Source organism: Aplysia californica, unplaced genomic scaffold, assembly GCF_000002075.1.
Source record: "Aplysia californica isolate F4 #8 unplaced genomic scaffold, AplCal3.0 scaffold00254, whole genome shotgun sequence".
Lineage (NCBI taxonomy): Eukaryota > Metazoa > Mollusca > Gastropoda > Aplysiida > Aplysiidae > Aplysia > Aplysia californica.
The window spans coordinates 467,167-483,606 of record NW_004797524.1 but is presented as its reverse complement, the minus strand read 5'-3'; the positions used below and the strand labels follow the sequence as shown (position 1 = coordinate 483,606).

General features: G+C 38.1%; 3 protein-coding genes across 5 annotated transcripts in view; 1 reads left to right on the top strand and 2 right to left on the bottom strand.

Annotated features, from left to right (window-relative positions):
- Nucleotides 1-1,669, bottom strand: part of LOC101854805 — a 4,002-nt gene extending 2,333 nt beyond the window's left edge. Inside the window, exons 1-3 of the mRNA XM_005100636.3 lie at nucleotides 1,381-1,669; nucleotides 674-798; nucleotides 127-245 (exon numbers count right to left, since the gene is read on the bottom strand). Coding sequence (XP_005100693.1) covers nucleotides 127-245; nucleotides 674-798; nucleotides 1,381-1,485 — 349 coding nt within the window. The 5' untranslated portion in view covers nucleotides 1,486-1,669. The remainder of the gene's footprint in view (nucleotides 1-126; nucleotides 246-673; nucleotides 799-1,380) is intronic.
- Nucleotides 1,670-4,221: 2,552 nt separating this feature from the next.
- On the top strand, nucleotides 4,222-12,157 carry LOC101854415. Of its 2 annotated transcripts, none has more exons than XM_005100634.2 (4): nucleotides 4,222-4,301; nucleotides 6,761-7,028; nucleotides 7,519-8,307; nucleotides 11,689-12,157. In XM_005100634.2, exons 2-4 carry the CDS (start codon nucleotides 6,779-6,781, stop codon nucleotides 12,018-12,020), a joined length of 1,371 nt encoding a protein of 456 aa, XP_005100691.1. In that variant the 5' UTR covers nucleotides 4,222-4,301; nucleotides 6,761-6,778; the 3' UTR covers nucleotides 12,021-12,157. The 2 variants fall into 2 exon arrangements, with proteins under 2 accessions (XP_005100691.1, XP_005100692.1); XM_005100635.3 differs by lacking the exon at nucleotides 11,689-12,157 and adding an exon at nucleotides 9,334-11,263.
- Nucleotides 12,158-14,206: 2,049 nt separating this feature from the next.
- LOC101854173 (neutral ceramidase) overlaps nucleotides 14,207-16,440 on the bottom strand; it is a 38,761-nt gene continuing 36,527 nt past the window's right edge. The window contains exons 18-19 of one of the 2 annotated variants that reach the window (XM_005100633.2): nucleotides 15,849-15,934; nucleotides 14,207-14,440 (exon numbers count right to left, since the gene is read on the bottom strand). In XM_005100633.2, coding sequence (XP_005100690.1) covers nucleotides 14,254-14,440; nucleotides 15,849-15,934 — 273 coding nt within the window. In that variant the 3' untranslated portion in view covers nucleotides 14,207-14,253. The remainder of the gene's footprint in view (nucleotides 14,441-15,848; nucleotides 15,935-16,440) is intronic. The other variant, XM_035970331.1, reaches the window with a different exon arrangement.

The window sequence follows — 16,440 nt, the reverse complement described above, 5'->3', positions numbered from 1 at the left end:
ACACACACACACACACACCTTTCCACTCTCTCCCACAAACAAGCACACACATAAACACACAAACAAAAACCCACATATACATACGCACACCTCGAGCGAGCACGCTTACTTCAGTAACCAGCTCACCTACACAAGTACGCCGACAGTCCAAATTACAACACCTCTCCTCCTCCTCTTCCTCCCTCCTCTTTTTCGAACGCCTGTTATCAGGGGGGTCGCAAACGTCACAGAACACGCGACCATTTCTGTCCGTGAAAAACAAAACAACCAACAAAAAACAGGCTAATTGCATGCAATAAATAAAGAGTCAATTAGATTTAAAGATATTGCCACACTCCTTTTCTCCCTCCATTCCTATATGTCTGTCTCCAGCTCTCGACGTCCGAACGAGACAAACAGTTCCAATAATCAGCATCTACTACTGCTGCTGTAAATGGTAATGATAATGACAGTGATAATGACGATTATAATAATAATAAATAGCACTGGTATAGCGCACATCCTTGTTTTACAGAAATCGTTAAGCTCTTTACACTAATTATTAACACCCCAGCAGACCCTAGAGCACCCAGCATCATTCTCGGCTTCCCAGGAAGCATAATACAGAGCAAATAGCTGATAAAGCGCTCACACACTAACACAACTACAAGATCTTTCGCTATCATCGTCGGACCTAAAAGAAGCATCCTTGAAGCTCCTGATCCCGGCTCCGCTCTGAGCTTCGTGGCCTGGGTAAGAGCAAGACCTCAGGGGGTACCAGCCGTTGTAGTAGTAGGATGGAGCCCTTTCACTTGCTATCTGCAGAGACAAACCATCTTAACTCTAAGTATACGGATGGCTATTCCATGTTTGCACGCAGCTATATATATGTAATAATAGGCCTAATGATGATGATGATGGTAACGGCAGTGGTATATTAACAAAGAATTTTGTCATTCGAAGAAAAAAAAATGATGATGATGATAACGGCAGTGGTATATTAACAAAGAATTTTGTCATTCGAAGAAAAAAAAAATGATGATGATAACGGCAGTGGTATATTAACAAAGAATTTTGTCATTCGAAGAAAAAAAAAATGATGATGATGATAACGGCAGTGGTATATTAACAAAGAATTTAGTCATTCGAAGAAAAAAAATGATGATGATGATGATTATGATACTGCAGTTTCTGCGCATCACAATTGACATACATGTACTTCCTTATAACTCCGTTCCAATCGAACAGATTTGCATAAAATAAACACCAAACTGAATAGAAATTAATACTGCTTGAAAAAAAAACCCCAAAAACATTACGGTTCCAATAAAGGTTTCAAGAATAGCTTGAGAACATGTAGTAAAAAGAAGCATATTAATCAAGAAGAAGCTTGATACTTACCAATCTCCCGTTACAGACGACGTGTCTCTCAGAGACCGGCCGTGCAGCTCTCTCTCCCAGCCTGTAGTTCTTCACCGATTTGTTGGGTAAGGACAATCCCGCCATGACGGTAATTGTTTACAGATTACAGATAACAATAACAAAAGCACCCAGTTCATCTAAGCGCAATGTTCGGCTGGGTGGCCATAGGCAGGCAGAAAGAACGCTTATGTCGCAGGAAGTAAACCCCAACCGGAAGTGCAAGCGAAAGAACAATATCAAGTTCAGCATAATTTGAAGCACTATTATTGATTATGTTCAAAGATATTTAAATAAGTATTTTGTTGCGTCGTTGGCAGTCCTTGTTTATGCAACACTTCATGAAGAAGCCAATTGTGTGAGCTTCCCCGGTTGCTGCATTACGAACATAAAGGACAGACTGATTGTAAGAATGAGTAGCCTACAAATCGCTGCCCTATAATTACAAAAGTTCTATCTAGTTTTGAGAAATTTGACGTTAAAATTTAGAGTTTCACAACATGTCAAGCTTTTTCGAATACAATGTTTTGAATATCTTGATAACGAATCCTATACAAACCTTATGATTTTGACAGAGCAGATATAATATTAATTTTGTTTCCTGACCACGTGGTCTTGGAGTGGATCGCTAACTCAAAACAGCCAAAGGTGTCAGATAGAACTTTGTCATTCTATGATACAAAATGTGTCACGACGCAGTGGAATCAGACGCTCCTCAATTTCCGGGCATTTGGGGTTATTGTATCATCTTAAAGTCTGATCATTTGCCTTTCTTTTGGTAAAAAAAATATCCATCTATGTTTAATAGAAGTCGAAATATTTGCGATTGAAGGAGGTCAGCGTCGCCTGGTTTCAGAGGTAAAATTAGCGAGAAAATGGTCGCCAAAGTTAGGTAACTTCCATAGCCTGAAAGTCCTTGGAAACTGAAAATTTACATTTTTGTGCCTTTATTGCAAAATCCACACACAAAAATATGTTTTTACATGGACATGAAAGGTATTGAGTCATAACACGAAAATTAGGAGAAAAAAATTGCCTATCGACCAAAAAAAAAAAAAAAGTAAAAAAAGTAAAAAAATGCTCATTTCTTTGATTTCATTATTTTGACGAGCACCTGATTCCACCGCGTTGTCATACAATTAATGATTCACGTTGCGATCGACACAATCAAAATCAATCTCAAGGCGGGCTGCTTCGTTCTTATCTACCAGAAATAACTTCGGCTAAAGGGGATACGGTATCCCACCAAAGGCGAGATGCTACTGTTGGAGAGAGAGAGAGAGGGAGAGAGAGAGAGAGAGGGGGGGGGAGTGAGAGAGGACAGTGAGATAGAGGGGCCAAAGAGTGAGAGTGAGAGCGAGTGAGAGAGAGAGAGAGTGAGAGAGAGAGAGAGAGAGTGAGAGAGAGAGAGAGAGAGAGAGAGAGAGAGAGAGAGAGAGAGAGAGAGAAGGAGAGGGGAGGGAAAGAGAAAAAAAGAGAAAAGCAGAGAGAGAGAGAGAGAGAGAGAGAGAGAGAGAGAGAGAGAGAGAGAGGGGGAGAGAGAGAGAGAGAGAGAGAGAGAGAGAGAGAGGGGGGGGGACAAACACAATACAGTCGAACCTGTGTAAGACGGCCACCCATTGTCAAGGAGAAAGGTGGCCGTATAAGACAGGTGGCCGTCTTAGGCAGGACTGATCGAGATGATTTACACAGTTAAATTATATAGAAAAAACGCAAGCGGGGGAAATGGAAAGTGTCCGTTTGTACAGGTGGTCGTCTTATAGAGGTGGCCGTCAGGGCAGGTTCGACTGTACATGCCAATATCATAGATCTACAATGAATAGTTTGCGTGCGATTGTTCTGAAAAGTCAGACAATACCACTAGGGAACCTGAGAGGTAAAAATCTGTTAGGGTTTATCCTGAAACGTAAATATCCCCTACAATCAGTGGAAATGAAAAAGATCTCATTTTCACATAGAGCCTGTACACTTTTATCTGTCCACGATAAAGAAAATAAAATCTACCTCATTTATTGGTTTGCCAATGCACATGGAACTTTGCATGGGACTACTGTAACTGTACGCCAGCCACAAAACAAAATAAATATTATATATAGGCTATCTTGAAAAAAAAAATCAATAAATATTGTACAGTTCCAGTGCCGATAATAAAGAAGTAGGCCCTTTTTTTATTTGGACCCTGTATAAAACATCTTCCTTTAGATGTATACTCAATGAGACAAGCTCACCTCGATACACAGGGTTACTACTATACGTGACTTATTGTAACCAGCCTAAAAATTGCTCATTCAATTTTGAAATATCGACACCAGTACCCTTTCCCCACATTCTTTTCAGTATAAGCTAGTAGATTTCCTCCCAAGACCGTCTGTAGTCGTCTTCTCTTGGATCTCGAAAAGTACTCATTCGTCTGCTAGACTGTGTTTCGTAGGGGTGCGTTAAAGTGAGGGGATAAAAGGGAAAGGTCGTCCTTTTATGTTTTAGGTGTACGCTGTAAATTAAACTCCAAGTAATTTTTTTAACCCACATATTATTTAGGCTAACATCAAAGAAAAGGTATCGGAACCTTAAATTGTACAAATCAACCAGATTATGTTGGTCATTCAACTTTTAGATCCACCTGAAAGATAGAGTATATCAAACAAAGAGATTTGTTTTGTCTTCTTGCAAGCGCGGTCAGACGAAAGTGAACACACTTTAATGTAATAATATTATTACAGTCTTAACCGAAAACAACGACAATTGTATGTAGTGCTCTCTGCAGAAGGAAAAGTATAAACAGTATCCGGAAATGGGTGTTACCAAGTGACATAAGTAGACGCCTAAGAAGCCGGAAGGCTCCGTGGACAACGTAAACATACGTTGGGGGGAAATAATTAGCGAACGAAAGGTGTATCAAAGGGGTAAGAATGTGAAAGAGAAAGTTCTGTATTGGTATTTACTCTTTGACCCTCTTGACAAATACATGTACCCGACAATTGTTCCCAGATTCAAAGGAGAGGATCGGTGCCGTGCCGTAGTTTCCCCGTAGCCTACCGTCAGCCGTGAGTTTTAATTAACCCTATCCGTGCGCCGTGGGGTTATTTGTACCCCGGGGTTGCATTCTTCACATGTTAGAATACTTCTATTTGCGAAGATCTCTTTGAAACTTTCAGTATTTCTCAAAAAATCATTTTGACAGACTGCTATGCAAAGCGTACGGATCAAATTAACGAGTAAATTTGTCCTTGGAAAGTGGTGGCGTGAGAGTTCCCCACGTTGTATAGATACGATAATAAAACACGACGTACAGATAGGATTAATAAATCAATCACTGTCAAAATGGCCTATGTTAGTCTTAGTTCAACATTGCGACGAGTCAGAATTGCATAGTCTGTATATATTAATACTTTCTACACACTTGTCCAGTGCTTATAGGGTTTAATCGATAAAGGACGAGTTATTTAACGTACTTGATATTTATTGGCACATTTGCTTATCATATCGTCATGGATGGATGGGATAATGGTTGCATGATCATGATTTTATAGACAGGGTCATATATTATTATGAACAGTATACATACAACCCTAGCTTTTCATCTTTGTTTTCTACCTCCCTCCCTTTTCCTGTTGTGTGTGTTGTTACGTTGTATTGTTGTTGTTGTTGTTGTTGTTGTTGTTGTTGTTGTTGTTGTTGTTGTGTGTGTGTGTGTGTTATAATCACTTAAATTTATAGCTTTCTCTCCCAGATTTCTTTCTCTCTCTCTCTCTCTCTCTCTCTCTCTCTCTCTCTCTCTCTCTCTCTCTACCTTCCCTTAATCTGCCTTGAACAAAGTGGCAATACAGTGGAACTCAGATTCAGCGAGATCTCGGATTCAATGAGATGAGATAGATTCCCCGTTTTTTTAATTTTTAAAACTAATAAAAATAACCCGGATTCAACGAGCACTTAAATCAGCAAACTCGGATTCAACGAGGTCGCTCCCAGGGTGAACTGTTCACAGCCCCCGCAGATGTGGCTTTACTCATTTTTCTCGCAGAACAAATTTTATCTTTTCCCGGAAACCATTCATTGCACTTGCATCGTGAACCACTATTCACTTATCGATCAATCAGCGGCCTTTTTTCATTCCAACATATGCGTTGTTGACATACACACATGTCTACTGTGGCGTGTGTCGGGGGTCAGATGGACGGCCTGCATACGTGTGGCTGTGTGTGCATGTCGGGGAGGAGGGGAGGCACTAGCGGTCCGGGCGTTGAACGTCGCCGATACAAACGTGTCAGTCTTTTTTCCCCCTCGGCAACTGATCATTATCACTATGATAAGCTAGTCTTGACGTAGATCTACATAATGAATTGTGCGCTGGTCTATGGAATCAAAAGTTGCCGTATATTAGGCTCTACACAGCAACCCAACTTTGTGGCAAACTATCGAGATGACACATGCGTGTGCATTTGAATGAAACGGTCTTTTTTTTCACAGCTCATAATATGCAGGCATTTCAGGCACTACTTGTGACTTCTCTTTATACATTACTTGCTCAGTGCCTGTAATTATCTACACAAAATCTTGTGTCTGCTATAACGTACACTCGGATTCAACGAGGTTTTAGGTCAGGCCCGGCGACCTCGTTGAATCCGAGTTCCACTGTAGTAACCTCAATGCAACGACTCCTCACCTATTCTTCCACCTCGAACCCCTGTATACTGTTATAGAAAGGTTTTCTGTGCCAAAGAGTGCAGACCTTTTTCTCCAAAATTTGTTAAGAGGCAAAAAAGTCTATTTGGTTTGTATGCACACAATCTTGGTTTCTTTCTCTGAGGGCAGGGGGAGCAATTTAGGGGTGGGGGGGGGGGGGGGGGGGGCATTCTCTCAGTTGTAATGGAACAAAGTCATGATGTGAGAAATCTAAATAAAAGCTTCTTTTTTATTGAGTTTTTTTTTCCAATCTGAAATGAAATTGAGGCCAACCAGAGTATTCCTAGGAATCCGTTGGTCTAATATTGCCAAAAGTCTTTGACATCACACACTTTCAGGGCTTTTTTTGTCTTGGTGAGCATGTTTACTCATTTTTGCAAATATCTCACCTGGAAGTAAGCCTGCAAGCATGTTATACTGTCTATAAAACTAACAATTTTGTGATGAGATTAGAGGACATGATTATTTCAAGGCTAACAAGCTCCTTTCTTAGTTTTACTGTGGTATTTATGGCAAGTCTGCGAAAAAATATTCACTTCTTACTTAGATGAAATAAGGCTGATGAAATAAGGCTGATAGTATTGGGTAAAGAAATAAAAAGAGCAGACCACATCAAGGCACCTATGAACCACCAACTTCCTTGTTCAAACTAGAACTGATTTTGTTTCTTCTCTTCTAGTAAATAACGTGAGCCACAATGGCGGTGGCAGAGGCTGCTGTGTCAATAGCACCAGCTGCTGATGAGAAGCCAGAGGGAATACAGTGGTTTTCGATGCGGCCCAAGCGGACGCAAGCCATGCCACAGCACACACTTTTCGGAACCAACATGGAGAGCTTTGACAAGAACAGTCTAAGGGACACAGAGGCACGATACATCCCAGAGGGCTACATTAGGCCTACCCCAAACAGATACCCCTTACCAGATTACCTCCAACACAAACTCACGGGTAAGATTCTAAAAGTAGGTCTGTTTCAAGTTACCCATGATTTGTTTGATATACCTTTCTCACAAAATTTGGTATTAATAATGGTACTTTATTTTATTAGATGTTCCAGATAGAATGGAGTTATTTAAAGTTTTTGGGATGAGGTGAAAAGCAAACACTTCAGTATGATTTTCATGCTCTTTTCAATTTCCTTCTGATTGTTTTACATACAAAGAATTCATCTGCTTCATGTAATTCTGCGGTTTGTAAATATATGTATGCACTTTTAAACTACCAGTGAAACTACATACCTTGGATTTTAGTTTGACTGATGTTCATATGCTGTTGTGAAAAATTCTAGGAATGGAGAGGTAACTTTCGCCTGTGGCTTTTTTTTTTTTTTAGATCATAAAAGATACTAAAGTAATGTATTGGACTAAACATTGTTAATGAATTTTTATCTCACTGAATTCTCTTGTGACTTTGTTTCTCTCCTTTTAAATTTTTTCAGGTCGAGAGGCTCTGGAGTCATCCAGACGGGACTTGCTCCGACAAAAAAATGTCTTCTCTGAAATTGATAAGGAACTGCGAGCAAAAGCCCAGGGAGCGCTTTCATTCAAGGAGTCCAAGCAGCATCCAAGCCAAACAGCTCGTAGTGATCGCTCCAAGCGACCGACATGGCTGACAGAGGAGGATCTCAAACATTCTGAGGACATCAACATTGTTGGGCTTAACGCTAGAGGGAGTTACAATAGAGATAAATATGGACCAAAGCCCAGACGTCACAACTACAGCCTGATTGGGGACGTTATGGCTAAGAATATGGAGTTCAACACTCCGAGAGTAGGAATTCAGGATAATGAGGAGGCATTCAGAAGAGGAAAGGCATGTGGCTGGGGACCTGGGCGTCAGTTGCCGTATGAGCTTATGGATGATAAAACAAAAAAGAGCAAATCAAAGTCAAGGAGCCTTGTTGACCTACCTCCAAATATACGACACACATTTGGCAGCAGAGTTTGTGACTCCCTTTTATCAGATAAAGAGCTAGTAGACAGGGCAATGGAAAGACAGAAAGTTAGTTCGGGACCCCCTCGGCCGTCAAAGAAAGAAAACGTTGAGGGTTTGCCAGTTGACCTCAAGGGTAACTATGAGAGTCTTGGCCAAGCCATGAGGTATAACGTGTTTCCTGGTCTGACCACTGAACACACAATAAGTCGAACTCAAGACGATTTCAACGATGAAGTCCACCTGAGACGTGTACCAAATCCAGACGAGTACAGATATCAGAGGGATGAACTGAGTGAGTCTACCTCTCCTTTATAGAACTGGTGTGTTGCCCAACTAACATTTCATGAGCATTACATGTGGCTGTCACTAAACATAGACCTTGTCTTTTGGAGTTCAACTAGTGATAATGCAATTTAATTTTTTTTTTCAGTACAAAAAGAAGTACTGATATAAAATACAAATAATGCTCTGTCCATCATATTTTAAGCCATGCTAAAAACATTTTTTAAAAATTATGACTCTGCAAGATCTTATTCAGACTTACTTCTTACTTGAACAAAGTTATGGTCACATGTAGTGCAATCCAGTTTTTCCTTCTTTAGTGACTCCCTGTAGTTCTATATCTTCCATGCTCTCCAGTCTCTCTCTTTCATTTTTCAGAAAGACAATTAGGTCAAGTTATGGTTGGCAGCTCTATCATCTACTTTACATTATAAACTACTGCAATGTAGGCCTATTCAAAAGCTAAATGAGAAAAACATACATACTACTATGACTTTATCTAACTTTAATTTTAAATAAAAGTAAAAATCAGAATAATTATCAGAAAGGCTGAGTCATGGAACAGATGAATGGGACAACAGTTACTAATTATTTATCTAACACTAACTGCACCAGACTATCAAAACGTAAATGAATATACTTCTTTCTTTGATATCACTGTCTGTTGATGATGATCTAGATAATTGACTTATGCTTTGAAAGTATTTCTGCCAAAATTCTACCAGTGTTAAACTTACTTTGCTTTCCTGTCCCGCTTACGCACTCAGGTAAAAGGATGACATTCGTTTGTGGAAACATTTTGATGAGAATGTAATTTCTCAGCTGGTAACACACTGGATAAAGATGTCTACCTAAAAGTTCCTCATTTAATGTAAATAATTTTAAAGGAAAGAAACATCATTTAAAAGCGTAAGTGTCTCGGAAAAAGTTGTTATCAGCAATTTTTGTTTTGAATGATCAGAAAAATATAAATGGTGATGAAAGAAGTGTTAAGGTAATTTTATTTTAACATGATGATTTTTAATTCTATTCATAGGTACATGGTCTGAGCATAATGTTCTGAGAGAAAGAATGAAGAAGGCTTGGAATGAGACGCATCCAATAGGTGGCAAGAAACCATAGCACCCCCACGTCTGCTTTTCTACCTCTGCATTGGGCAATCCTGATGGATAGATAAAGCTCTTTGCCTCACTTTTTCTGTTTTTTTGTTTTGAAGTGTCATGCATTTCTTTTCCTTTATATTGCATTCTTTGGCTATGTACCAACAATAACATTGCTATATATACTTGTTTTTGCTGTGATAGTGTAATTGTGCACACAGTATGTTTTAACCTTTACTGGGATTCGATATGAGTTTCTTTCCAAGCAAAACGAAACTAATATTGATTATTGGAAAATTATTCCCCATAGACTCTTCTTGTTTTTAAAAATGGGGTAAATTATCTACATAATACCTTCTACGACAAATATTTTCATTGCGAAATTCATAGTGTAGGTATATTAATATTATACTTAATCATCATCTGACAAAAAACTTTTGTTAAGAAAGAGAGTAGCTTTAACTTCCATTTTACATAATATTATATTTGTGAACAAGCTATTCAGTAAAGAGACTAAATTGAAGAATTACAAATCAATTATGATGTGCTTTTACTATAATATTCTTACAACGTAGAACAAATACTCATTTTGTAGATTCTTTTTTTTCTCTCTTTCTCATAATATCTATAATTGCACATATCAGAATTATATAGTTAATTTATATGTAAGTATAACCTACAACTTCAAGCATGCTGCCAAATTGACGTTTTTGTTACGTTGTGAAACAAAAACACAGTATACCAAATTGAATGTGCCTTTTGTATGCTCTGCTTCGTGTAGAAATATGTCCCTACTTTGAAAAAAAAAATTATTTACACAACACATTTTTATGTAATATTGTGATAAAAAATCTATGTATACTTAATTGCTGTATGACTTTGGAAATTTTGGTAACTATGACAGCATCGTGGATTATGTTTTGAAGGCCTTTAGCTCAGGTTAAAACAGTCTTTTTCTTTTTAAGCTGTGCACTATCTGGCCATATTAAAAAAGCAACTCACTCTGTGCAACCGGCCCGATAAATCAAACCAGGCATTCTATTGTTTTATAAAAACAGCAATATCTTGAACTCCCAGAGGCATTTTTTTAGTCCTCCATAGTTTTCTATAGGTGACGATTGTCTTTTATAGCCACGAATGGTTCGTAAGCTTAGTTTCTACATAGTTTTCTGTGAATGCCGACAATCTGGTTGAAAAGGCAAGCCTAGCTGCTAACTTGTGGGCATCATTTTATTTTTGGCATCTACAGTGAAAACTGTCTAAGACAGCCACCCATTGTGGAGGAGACAAATGGTGGTTTTAGACTGGTGGCCATCTTGCACAGTGTCATTATAATGTAAAAAATGTGTGAGGCAGGAAATGGGAAAGGGCCAATTGTACAGGTCATTGTGTTATACAGGTAGCTGTAAGAGCAGGTTTGACTGTGAGATTTTTACTCTTACTTTCAACAAACAGTGTGAATATATAGGTATAGATTTACCGAAATAATCTCTTTTTTCTTTTCAATATTATATTCTGTAACATGTGTAAAAAAAAATTTTAAAAAGGCCTCTGTAAATATCTTTCAATATTGCTCAACCCATGTATTTTACTCATCATTGTTCAGTGAACCATTGTTTCATGAAGACAACCAGTACCAGATATTTATGTTAGAAGTGCCTCAGGTCATGTTACAATAAGTTACATGGTTGTGTTCTTTCTCTGTTTCTGTTAGATTATTGTCATTTTTATGCCTACATTGTGTATTATTCTTCAGCTGTTTTCATGTGGGAGCCTAATTTGTTTGGTATTATTAACTGTTACTGATAAACTATTGCTTATAGTGTTATTGTGAGGAACATGATAATTAATGGTCATTTAGTGAAAGGGAAAAAAGAAAAATACACAGACAGAAACAAAAGAGGGTGAGAAAAGAAATAGGACTAACCTATTGGATGCCATCCTACCACCCACCCAAAGGGAATAAAAGACTGGTTATAACCAACAGATCACCCATAAGCCGCATGCCTGTGAAGTTACAAAGTTACTCAAAAGACTAAAAGTCATTCATCACAGATATAACCAGCTGAGAATTTTTAAAATTCTAGTTGTACAAAACTTCATTTTTAGGAAACCCATCATAATGTTTAAAATATGGCACCAATTGCTTTAAGCCAATGAAAACTGGAAGGCAAGACAAGGGATTGGTTATTTTTCCCTGTCATAAAAATCTGTTACATTGTTTGTTCCTATATGTTATGTAAACTGCTATGAAGCCAGCCTTACAGAAATTCTGGTTCGTATTCCTATAGGCATATGGGTGGAGCAAGACGTCCTCCGCAAACGCAGAGAGCAAAAGTGGGTAACTTATTTTGAAAGCTTGCCCAAATTTTCTGTCAGCTGGGACAGAAATGCCAGCAGGCCCATTGTCCAGGTGACGAATCCAGCGCCAAAACCAAAACCAAAGCCAAAGTCACGCCCTAAGCCGAAAGCAGAGCCTGAGCCAGAGCCAGAAGAGGAGATAGTATTTGTGACCCCACCTCTTACACCCCCACCACAGCAGCCGGAAATTGTGGAACTGCCAAAACAGTTTGAGAGAGATGACGAATTCTGGAACTTTTTTGACCAGACATTGCCTAGGTAACAAATTATTGAAACCTCTTTCGACTTATTCATTATAACAAAGATTCTTCAGGATTACTTTACCTTCAAAGTTTTATTTCTGCAGTATATGTTGCAAGAAAGTATTATGTGAAATAAAATGTTGACTTATATACTGTTTTTCATTCTATTGTCCTACTGTTTTAAATGAGTACAGATTTGAGTGGGTGGTTGATGAATGTTTTCATGTGGTTTGTTCCTTCTTTCCTATCAAACAACTATCGTGCTTATCTCTCCTCCCCTCCTACTCGCTTCTTCATCATCATCATTGCCTTTCTCACCCTGGGTCAGGGTATATGCCACGAACAAACACTTTCCACCTTTCCCTATCCTGGGCTAGCTTCTTGATGTTATTCCATGTCTTCCCTCCTCTGATTTTATGTTTGTTACTTGCTTGTAACACCCCTATAACACCTAATATGACCTAATTGTGTCAAAAGTGCTATAAAACTCTGACTAAATAAACAGATTTGATGCCCAAGTGGGATGCTCCTTAATAAAAAGACAAAAAGCAGTTTTTGAGATACTTGAATCAACATAAAGTATAAAGGCCTTGGATAACTTGCTTTCCCTGGGGAAATTGGTAACAGAGCAACCTGGGTGACGGGGAAAGATCAGGATAATAAAGGTTTTTGAGAGTATTCGAACAAAGACATGAATGGCGATCGCCAATGAATGTTTCAGATGGCACTTTATGATGAGGGCGAGTTTGATGTTCCTTTCAACACTGTCAGATTATTTATGAGGACTTGAACACCCATCTTGGATAAGACAAAGCCAGCCATCATCTGTGGTGAAGTGGTTAGGCGCTTTGCTGTCAAATGCAGGAGACCCAAGTTTGATTCCCAAGTGGGGAGAATTTTTATCAAATATCTCAGTCTTTGCGCTGGATTTTTTTATCCAGGTGTAAGAACTCCCCAATGACATTTCGCACCTGGTTCATTTAAACCATAGCTCAGCATGACATCAACAAAGCTAACAGCACACCATCTAATCTTCCCTTGGATAACCTGGATTTAGTTAGTTTTAGTAAGAGGAGTTTGACACCACTTGCAACACAATAAGGTCATATTAGTGCCATAGATCAGAGGTGTTACAAGAGTGTAACAAACACCGAAAAGAAGGTGGAGAGATAAGGATGATATATTTGACAGGAAAGAAGGAGAAAATGACACAAGAGCACCCACCATCCACCCTCTAACCTGGCTTGTCAGGAGCTGCATGGTCCAGACGTAAGGTAATGGTGGTACTTTCTCAACCTGCATTAAACAAGTCAGTTTTTGCTGCATCAGGCCAATACACAATCTCCAGTGCATGTTACTTTAACTTAAACTCTGTGGACCCGAGTGCACACATTAGCGTACTCTACCTTTACCTTTCTGCAACAAGGCATGGATTTCTATGCGAAGTAGTAGTTAGGAACTCCACCATCGACTGCAGGAGACCCTAGTTGGATTACCGGAGTGGAGAAAATTGTTATCAAGTATCTGGGATGTTATGTCTCTCTCAGTTCCCATTGGCCCTGACAGGCAGGGTCGAAGCATGCCTCCTAAACTATCTAAATTTTAATTGTTATGAATGGGGTGTTACTAGAAACACCTACATTAACTTCCTTCGGCCAGAATGACACGCTCCAATGTCGCCGATGGTTCATTTTTTGAAATGGTGAACAAGTTAGATCTAGATAGAAAATAGAGAATCTAGTCTTTGAAATAAAAACTTATTTAAGTCTTAATAACAGCACAGATTTAGTTCTAGCTGATCAGGAAAATCCATTAAATAGGTGTCGCTTGTTTTTTTTTAAGGTAGGATGTTGCTAATCAAGATGGGATCCAGTTCATGCACATGGGTCTTGTGGGCTCAAGGGACAAGGGTTCAAAGGGTTGATATAGATTTTGTTTTTTAAGTAAGAATTTTAAGGCATTTGCAACAAAATTTGGTCATATAAGTGCAGAAGATAATGGGTGTTATAAGAGAGCAGCAATAAAAATAAAAAAGGAGGAGAGATAAAGACAATAGATATTTGCTAGGAAATAAGGAGCAAACCACATCAGAGCAACTGCCAGTCACCCACAAATGGTTGATTAATTAAGACCAGCATGTTCTCAATCACGAAACTCCACAACAAACAAACAAAAAGTTCCAATAAATAAACAATAGACACCAAACTTGATTCCACCTCCTTTTTTTTAATAACAAAAATATTGTGAAAGACATTATCTTGGAGCAACAACTTGAAATTCACTGGTTGTTCCCACAAAGTTTGTGAGTGTGCCAGTGACAGTCTTAGAGGTACCAAAGTGTTGGATACGGTATGTACCACTTTTCTGTCCTATAGGAATGTCCCAAATGATGAGAGCTTCACTGTATCCTAGGAAAGTTTCTGTGCGAATCCAGTGGAATCTAAAAGAGAACAGATTGTGTGAAACTCTTGAGAAATTCAAGAAACCAATATATTGTTTCACGTTAAACAAATATTGATTTGCAAATGATAAAACTCTGATGTTGCTCCCAAATGCTGAAAAAATAAATATCATTTTGGCTTTTTAAGGGAAAACTTTGATAAGCTTAGGAAGGAATATTTCTGAGCTTCCAAAAAGTTACCAAGCCAAATAGTTTGTTTTTGTCTTTATTTGTTAAAATTAGCTTTTGTGTTTGTCAAAATGTCATGAGACTACTAATGATTAATTCAATAAAGAAACTAACTTAAAAGTTAGATCTGCAGTGTTATTATGTGGGGCTTGCATTGGGGAAGTAAGTACTTGTAAGATAAAGATAAAGAACATTGATCAATGTACAAATAATATGCTTGAAACAAAATGTAAACATTAACGGTTAGCTATGTAAAATCTATCAATATCAGGAAGTACCATGAAAGAATCTATAATGAGCACTCAATATATTACCTCCCTCCCCCCCCCCCCATCTCAAACAATATAGAAGACCACTGACCAGCTTCATTAATCATCTATCCACAGATATAAAAAATAAAAACCCACAAACACACACACGCACAATGTTTTTTGTTTCAGTAAGAGTTACAAACAAAGAAAAAGAGGAGGAGAGATAAGGGCGATAGATGTCTGATAGTAGAGAAGGTGCAAACCACACCAGCGCACTCACTAACATCCAACAAAAAAGATAACTTAAAAAATGGCATGCTCGAGGAAAAAGCCATGTTGACTTATATTTGATTTTAAGCAAAGGAACAAGTACTGAAGCAAGAATGACAGATGTGTTCAAGAAAACTATGCAAGTTTGAGTAAACAGAGGTACATAGACACGATAGCAGTTATTTAGAGCTGAGAAAGAGCAAAACAGACAGAAACAACAGGGGTAAAGAAAAGAAGTAAGACCAGCTACCCTCCAACCACCAACAAAAATTAAGCTAACAAAACTACAGATGTGAAAAAAAATAATAACACAGGCCTGACTAACAAAGCAGAGTTCAGAAACTGCTTGAAGTATAGTATCAGTGGAGGAAATTGTAGGTATTTTTTAATGTCTGCAGAACTTGTGATAACAGACAAAAGACAGAACAATTTCTCAATTGATGATATATATAAGTGCAACAACATGACAAAATGAGTCGCTTGTCGCACTTAGCTGTATTTAGAAATAGGACAAAATCTCAATGTTCTTATAACTGTGTGTTTCTGCTTCCACCTCCATAACACCCCCTTGCACAACTTCTAATTGTTGAACCAAAGAATAATACTTCAATACTGTTTAAACCCACTTGTAGGGCTTGAACAGAGCTTTAATTTGATACCATTATTAGTGTTACACTGTCAAAATACTGTGTATGTACCTGGTTTCCCAGTATGAGTCGGAGAAAGCAATGATCCAACGCCCACTTTCGTCTTTCCTCTCAACACTCAAGAAAGTGCCATTTGTCTGGATGTAAATGATTTTAAAAACATGTAACACGAATTAAAATGATCAAATCACAGCACATCTTCTAACATCGTCAACCACAAGCACATTAGCAGCCACACATAATAACAACAGCTACAAAAGAAAATGAATAAACATATCAACAAAGGGATAAAAAATATGTATGTGAACTTCAGTAAAGTTGTACATTAACAGATCATCAAATTCAAAGTAATCAATACAAAAATTAATAAATCAGAAAGATAAACCTACCAAACACATACAGTTATTAAAGGATGCTTTTTCTATTGTTTTAGAACAAAAAAAGGATAAAATACACTCATCATACATGAAAGCATAACAAAACACTAGAACAGATACATGCTCATATTCACATATAAAGTTTTTCAGCATGCTTCATCACTCTGCTTTTCTCTTCAATTTCAAACAATCTAAACAGTAACCATTCCTTGAAACAATATTATGAGTATTTCCTAAAAGCATGGGCCCCCTTTCTTCACAACCCC

Excerpts from the sequence above, each read along its gene's own strand:
- LOC101854415 (XM_005100634.2), top strand. The coding sequence starts at position 6,779 with ATGGCGGTGGCAGAGGCTGCTGTGTCAATAGCACCAGCTGCTGATGAG. Across the intron at positions 7,029-7,518 it reads CCTCCAACACAAACTCACGG|GTCGAGAGGCTCTGGAGTCA; the intron begins GTAAGATTCTAA and ends AAATTTTTTCAG. Across the intron at positions 8,308-11,688 it reads ATATCAGAGGGATGAACTGA|GCATATGGGTGGAGCAAGAC; the intron begins GTGAGTCTACCT and ends GTATTCCTATAG.